Below are 7,788 nucleotides of genomic sequence, written 5' to 3' on the forward strand. Positions count from 1 at the left end.
GTCACATGGAGAGAAAACATTCTCTCAGGCCTTCACAGAGAGCACATTGGCCAAGCAATGGCCGTGACTCATCCACATGGCTGACACTGACAAAGGATCTGCAAACTGAGGTACAGGGTCTCAGGATAAATCCTAAGGGGATTTGACTGAGTTTATCAGATACAAAAGCTACAATTCTTAGTACATAGATTGTGCTTTATCTTGGTCTTAGCCATCCAGCAGAAAAGTATAAAAATGAAGTATAAGAAATAAAGCCATGTTGTTATGTTGAGCTGTAGAGGACTCAGGTCAACAACTTCTGACATTGCCAGTCAAGTGGAAGACCCAATACTATTATAGACTACTGGACTCTTTTGCAATATTTTGCTGAGTTCACACACCTATAAAATTTAAATGATGGAACTAAACAAAAAAGGGGGATATAGATGAATGACCGTTTTGTATCTGTGTATTCAAAATGATTAGGATAGATATATAGCTGCATTCTCTTAATTCAAGGAATAGAGGGATTTGTTCTAATAGTGTTTGTAAATGAGATATCATGTCTGCATTTTGTACAACAAATAACCACTAGGAAGGTAGTAGGCAATATGTTAATTATTGGAACTGTACTACCAATTTGATTTTAAACTGTCTCATTGTTATTTATTTCTCAAAAAAATTAAGGAAAAAATTAATGTATTTAGTACAGGGTCTCACTACAAAGATTGGACTCGTAGTGATCTTGCTGTTTTCAGCCTCCTAAGTGCTGGGATTACAGGCATGCTCCACCAAGTCCAGTCTTAATCATGTCTCAGTGCGCCCCAGGGACAGGGCCAGCAGGGCAGGCCGGGGATAGAACCCTGGTCACTGCACCTGCCTAAGCAGGTGCTTTAGTTTACTGAGCTATCTAGCTGGCCCTAATTCAAAAATCTTAATATATCCAGTTTATCAGTGTAGATAATGAGTTCTTTAGTATGGTTCAGTAGGTCAAGGTGCCAAGCAGTGGGTGATGCTAAAAGTAAACTGTTACACACCAAGTCCTCTCCTAAGCATCTATATATATTAAAACAAGCCTCTCAATGACTCTATAATACTGAAAGATTATTGTACTCACTTCACAAATGAAGAAATTAAGGTATAAGGTGTTTAACTTGCCCAAGCTCACTTACCAGTTACATGACGATCTCAGTCCAGGCTGTGTGACTCTGTAGTCTATTTCAAACAACACTTTAAGCTGTCCTTCAACTAAGAGTCCAGCCAGTTACAAATGTACCTTGGGATCAGGAACTGTGGGGGGCTAGGGGGCCAAAGCCTCACGCAAATGGTGAGTAAAGGGGTGCTGAGGAGGCAAGGAATTTCCGAGGCTATCATGTGGCATTGTTTTTTCTGGACATGCTGTCTAGGCTGAGACCAAGTCCCCCTCAGATGCTGGGCATCATTTCAGGGAACAGGTACAGGGGAAAGAAACCAGTTCTGAGTATCACTCCAAGCCAGGAGAGGCTGAGGTGACTAGTGCAGGTGCTTGCGCAGACAGACATGGTCTCTTACAGGTTTTTGTATCTGTGTTAAATGAGTTATGTGTGTGTGTGTGTGTGTGTGTGTGTGTATGTGTTTGTGTGTGGGACAGACAGACAGACAGACAGACAGACAGAGACAGAGACTGAGACCAAGAGAAAGAGAGAGCATGTGCTATGGGTGTAGCTCAGTGGTAGAGTACTTCCCTAGCATGTGAAAGCCCTGTGCTTTGTCTCTACCTCTGAGAGAGGGAAAGAGAGAAAGAGGGAGGGGACGGGGGAGAGTGAGCACCGATTTTGAAGTGACTGTTGCCCTACACATATAGGAAAGTACAGAGAGACAAAAAAAATTTAAAATTAAATTTCCTTGACCAATATATAATGATTGTTCATCATATATGGCCTTTTGACTAATTTTTATTACACTTATTTTTTTCTCCTATAGATTTATATTATTTCTAGTTTTTTTAAAGTCTTATATCTGTCCTATACTTAACTGTTCACCTGTTTGAATCCAAAGTGATTATCCCTTCTATCACAGAATCGGAAGTAGATTTTTGGCTAGGACACCTTTCCCCATGTAGAGCTTAATATTTGTTAACTGACAGAGCATCATTCTTAATTGTTTGATATATTTCAAGAATTATTGTTCTAAATGTGCAAACAGTGTCATTAATGTATTTTTGCTATGCCATTTGCCTTTCGAAATAGCTATATTGTCACTAAAAGCATCTTATTAAATACATAAATAATATGGCACTCCTTGGTTACATAATTCCTTGGCATAATACATGTCATGTGATTGTGTTAGAGGAAAAGTATATAAAAACTTGCTTATAGTTTTCTTCCATTTATAGAGCCCTTTTATATGCATAACCCTCTATTGTCTACACAGAAAAATCTTACATATGTAAGTAAATTCTGTGTGTGTGTGTGTGTGTGTGTGTGTGTGAGTGTACGTCTAACTTTTTTTTTTTTTTTTTGTGGAACCAGGGACTGAATTCAGGCCTTTGCACTTACCAGGGAAGTGCTTATTCTACTGAGCCATCTCCCTAGCCCGAAAATGTTACAAGACTTTTTTTTTTTTTTTGTGCCAGGGATCAAACTCAGGACCTTGCACTTGCCAGGCAAGCACTTACTGTACTGAGCCATCTCCCCAGTCCCCAAACTTTTAAGATATATTTGTGTATATACATCTACAGATTTTCCATGTCTTTTAAAACTTTATTGTTGTGTTGAAAAGTCTGCAAACAGAAGGATGGAATTCATAAGGCACTTACTATAATGTACACTTGGGATGCGTTCTCTGCCTACTACAACAAAGATGTACATCTCTTCTAGATGACGGAAATACGCAAGAGAGTTAGGCTGCATCCCCACAGCAGGAGACATACGTGAGTACAAATGTTGTGGGAACCACTTGTGAGCTTTGGAATCATGCTATGTTTGTTCTCTAACTTAACAGTAAGATGATCTCCCTGGACAATTCCTGAAATGAAATACTTTGATACAATAAAATACTAAGATGAGATTGTGAAGGAATCTCTACTCCATCTATAATGATGATGGTGATGATGATAATTATAATAGCTCCTGCTTACCCTGTGCCAGACATTCTTCTAAACTTTCACATGTATTAACTCACTTATTCCTCACAGTAGTCATATAGGTACTATTCATCTGATACTGTAAATCACATCATACACCTGAGGACTGAGGCATGAGACATGGAAATGTTTTATATGTTTATAATTTTTTTAATGTATTTAGTACAAGGTCTACAGGGTGTCACTACATAGATAGGACTCATAGTGATCCACCTCTTTTCAGCTTCCCAAGGGCTGCGATTACAGGTACGTGCTACCATGCCCAGTCTCAGTCCCTGTCTCAATGTGCCTGGGGGCAGGACTGGCATGGCTTGTGGTACCCAGGATCAAATCCCAGCCCCTTCACTCTGTTTAAGCAGACACTTTAGTCTGCTGAGCTATCTAGCTGGCCCCTGAAATGTCTCACCTGGAGTCACATAACCAAAAAGCACGTGTCCTTGGTTTATTATTGCTTCTATGGTTATAAGCCGTGTACCTGGGACACCTAGAAAACCTGCCAGAGCGATCCAATCCCTTTCTTCTTAGCTTCTTAAGGGCAAATCATCCCACCACCATCATTCCTACATGAGAAGGGATCCACCATGACCATCCCACAGGATAGATAGGTCACAAACCTGTAATGATGTTCCTGATGGGCTTTACCAGAGCTGTGAAGCCGGAGACTTCAGGCTGTCTGTGCTCCCACATCGGCTGCCATATGACAAGACCACTGGCCAATCGGAAGGTGAGGTCAGACTCCTGGGGGCAGAGAACATCTATGTGCAGTAACTGGCTTCTAAGGACTGGTTGAAGGGATCAGTGGGTTCATCACTCATAAGATTATTTATTAGAGTGTCTGATCTATCAAACTTTTTATTTTCAGATGAATGTTTCTATGGTACACCAATGACGCAGACTACTTACTACATAGTGGTTGACTTTATGCAAAATCAAAACATTAATCAAAAGGCAGATTTGGGTAATGCATGGAACACAAATTATTGTTTTGTACTTGCAGTAATTGAGACTTTTTTATTCCAAGAGTTTTGGTAGATCTCTCCATTTGTGGTTATTATTATAATTCTTCTTAATTATTTAATCACCCTCATTTCTCCTTCATAGACAACATCCCCTGATGCTATCTATTTGGGTTTTTTTTTTTTTTTACATGTTTCCCAGTCCATCTCTCTTACATTTCACACAATCAGATAAATATATTTTGACCCTTCACAGTATGTATTATTTTGTAATGTAGTTCTCTTAAAAATATCTAGTTGCTTGACAGACTATCCATTCCTGATCCCCAAGGAATTGTCACAGCTTTAATACAGCATTAAGAACTGTGTGCATAGGGGCTGGAGAGATAGTTTAGTGTTCTAAATGCTTGCCTGGCAAGTATAAGGACCCAAGTTCGATCCAAAATACTGCATGCCATACCATCCCAGAACCTTGGGCATGCAGTGCTGGCCACTGAAACTGGGTGTGGTGATGCACATCTGTAGTCCCAGCACTGGGGAGGCTGACACAGGTGGGCCTATGAGTCTGAGCTGTGTAGTGAGACCCTGTATCAAATGAATAAATAAGATTTTTTTAAAACAAGAGCTATGTGTATAATAGTCAATAAATACTGGCTAAATTGGGCTGACTTAACAACTCATGCTCACACAATTCATCTGTAAGTGAAGATCTCTTTCAGAAGTGCATTCTTTAGTTCATCATTGCATTCTTTTGAGAAGCTGGGGTATTCAAAATTCAGCCTCACCTTGTACAAATCAAACTCTATAGCATTGTCAACATTACATTTTAGATACCTTTGCAACTCAAAACCATATAAAGATGGAAGCATAGAATATGACCATAGATTAATGAACACACCAAAGACCCAGCAATTTACTTAGCACTGTGATTTGCAAACCTAACTTGCATGTTATAATCATTTGTGGAGCTTTTAAAACACAGAAGGACTAGGTCTCACTTCTCTCCCCTTCCAGACACATTAAATTAGAACCTGTGAGGATTTCTAAATCTCCCCCAGTGATTCTTAAAAGCAGCCACCACTGACATCTACTGAACAAAAAGGATAAGAGCTAGGAAGAAATTGGACAAAGAAGAACAGAACAACAAACAGAACATCAAAAGTGATTGAAATGGTCAATCAGTGTAGCTGAATATCAAACAACCTTCAGCTGAAAAGGCTGACACATTCCCTTGGTTAGTTCACACACTAGTACTGATGCCATCTCTGAGTAAGTTCACACACTGGCATAGCAATGGTTCTTCCACAAAGCAAAAGACTAGGCTGTGCCCTGGCCCCACCTGCAACCCAACCACAGCAATACCTACAGTTGAAAAGCCTCCAGAGGTGCTGTGGAAACAACAGGGCAACTCTCAAAGCATTTAGTTAAATTCATTCCACATTTATTCACAAATATTTATAGAACACATATGCACCTGGCACTATTCTGGATTCTTGAATGCAACAGAGAATAAAGCATACAAAATCCCTGCTCCCAGGACAAAGGAGAAATAAAGCATTTCAAGGGATGTGTCAGGCAAAGAGTTGACACCTTGCACAGGAAGGTCAGGGAAGCATGGTGAGTAGGTGTCTTTTGACAAAAGATCTAAATTAAATAAAAGAGCTTCTATGAAGTTACCTCCAGGAAAAATATGCTATGAAGGAGAATCAATAGTGCAGAGGCTCTGAGTTTGCCTATTGTGTTAAGAAGCATGCAGTAAACTCTGTGCCTGGTATCAAAAGAACAAGAGAAGAGTAGAAAATAAAATAAGGCCAGAGAAGTGCCAGATAATGTACTGTCTGAGGACATAGGAAGGACTTCAGCAATTGCTAAGTAATGAAGGAAGACATTGGAGAATTTTGAGTGGCAGTGGTATAACTGGACATAAGTTTTAACAGATTCACTTAAACTATTGGGTATAGTTAGAAATGTCAAAGGTGGAAGGACAGATGATTTAGGAAGCTGTTTTAATAATTTAAGTTGAAGAAAGTGAGGTGAGGGTGCTCGTAGAAATGGTAGATTCTGAATATGTTTTGGAGATATAGGATTCAGCAGCAAGAAGTAGAATGTGCGAGATAAAAAAAGGTGTGAAGGACTTTTGGCTTTGCCATTGATAAAAAATGGGCAAGATGGTGAGAAACAGGAATTTCAGAAGTGTGACACACCAAGTTTGAGATGCCTGTTAGACACAACTAGTAAGAAGATTGACAGATAGATCTGGGGTTTAGAAGGGTAACCCAAATTCCCCTAAAATGAACATGGAAAGTCTGCATGGCATTATTCAGCAAGCAAGGAATTCACATTAAGTAAAGCCTACCAGGTCTGCCTCCAGAAATTCAAGAAGCCAAATATCAATTGACCTGGTTTTATGAATCTCTTAGTTTTTCTGGGCTCAATCTTTTTCTATGATTCTCATAAGTAATCTCGACACAAATAAAACTCCTATGGAAACTGCCAAACAAAGATAAATATTAAGACTTTGTTCTAAAATGCTGGCCTTTCACATCTGTTCCATCAATGTGACACTTAGCATGCCCTGACAGTGACTGTCAGCATATTTTGCTTTGATACATCTCAAGGTAAGACATTTTTTGGGACAAGTTGAGTTCTGAGCATTTACCCATGAGAATAAATGCACAATTATTGAATAAATGAGTATATTTACATTTTCTTTAAATAGTACCCACTAAATCCAATCACTGTGCAGACTCAAATACTTGCGACACTCATGGGCTTCTCTTTGTTATGTTGTTTTGCTCTTTTGTAAATTATTTTAGATGATGAAAGGCACAAACTCTGGGCCCTCCACTTCTCTTCTAGAGTGTCCTTTGATACAACACACAATGATGTATGACACATATGAACAGCAACTTGACAGCTGGAGAAGGCAGCATTTCATCATTTAGACAGTTGTAGAACAGATGGTCTAAAATGTTCTGAGAAAAACCAGAAGTTATAAATACTGGTAGAATCTATCTTTCTACATTTCAGGTGCTTTGCTTGCTTTCACTGAAGGTCTGCTCCCATGATATCTCCAAACAATTTTAAGTGTCTTTACTAGTCTTTTAGAATCAATCAAACAACTATTATATTTTTTAACAACTATTATTTTAAGTTCCATTTTAAACTTGTTTATTTTGCATGTATAGATGTCGCTAAAATTCTTTAGAGGTCATGCATTTTGCTTTGTTTCCTGTTGTTTCTCCAGTACTTTAAACAAGCATGCAGTAAGTACTCCAGAGTATATGTTGAAGGAATAAATGAATATTACAAATTATAACATTATGAGAACATATTTTAAGTTTTCTACTTAAAAAATGCTCATGATTTTCACTGATAAGATTGTTAGCCTAAAATTAACAGCATATTTGACAGGATTCTTAGACTACTGACTTTATGAAATATTTGAGCTCATCAAAATTAAAAGAGGAGTAAAATGTATATTAAATAATAGTCTTAGAAATTAATGAGTCATTTATATTAGAGTTAGATTAGAAAACTCTTTCATTCTACAAGTACTAAGAACCTTCTAAACACAGTTACTATGTTAGCTATAGTGATACCTGTGAAGTTATAATTATTATCTTAAAACCATAACAATAAGCTTGTCTTCTGGATGGTTAGCAACCTAAGTTTGCAGACCAAAATTAGAGAAAAAGGAGGGCTGCAAGGAAAGCCAACATTTTGACC

General features: G+C 38.4%; 1 protein-coding gene across 1 annotated transcript in view; it reads right to left on the bottom strand.

The window, feature by feature from the left end:
* Positions 1-7,788, bottom strand: part of Unc80 (unc-80 homolog, NALCN channel complex subunit) — a 270,597-nt gene that overhangs the window by 249,952 nt on the left and 12,857 nt on the right. Inside the window, exon 5 of the mRNA XM_004626714.2 lies at positions 3,718-3,841. Within this exon, the coding sequence (XP_004626771.1) occupies positions 3,718-3,841 (124 nt within the window). The remainder of the gene's footprint in view (positions 1-3,717; positions 3,842-7,788) is intronic.

Source organism: Octodon degus, unplaced genomic scaffold (assembly GCF_000260255.1).
Source record: "Octodon degus isolate 3935 unplaced genomic scaffold, OctDeg1.0 scaffold00016, whole genome shotgun sequence".
NCBI lineage: Eukaryota > Metazoa > Chordata > Mammalia > Rodentia > Octodontidae > Octodon > Octodon degus.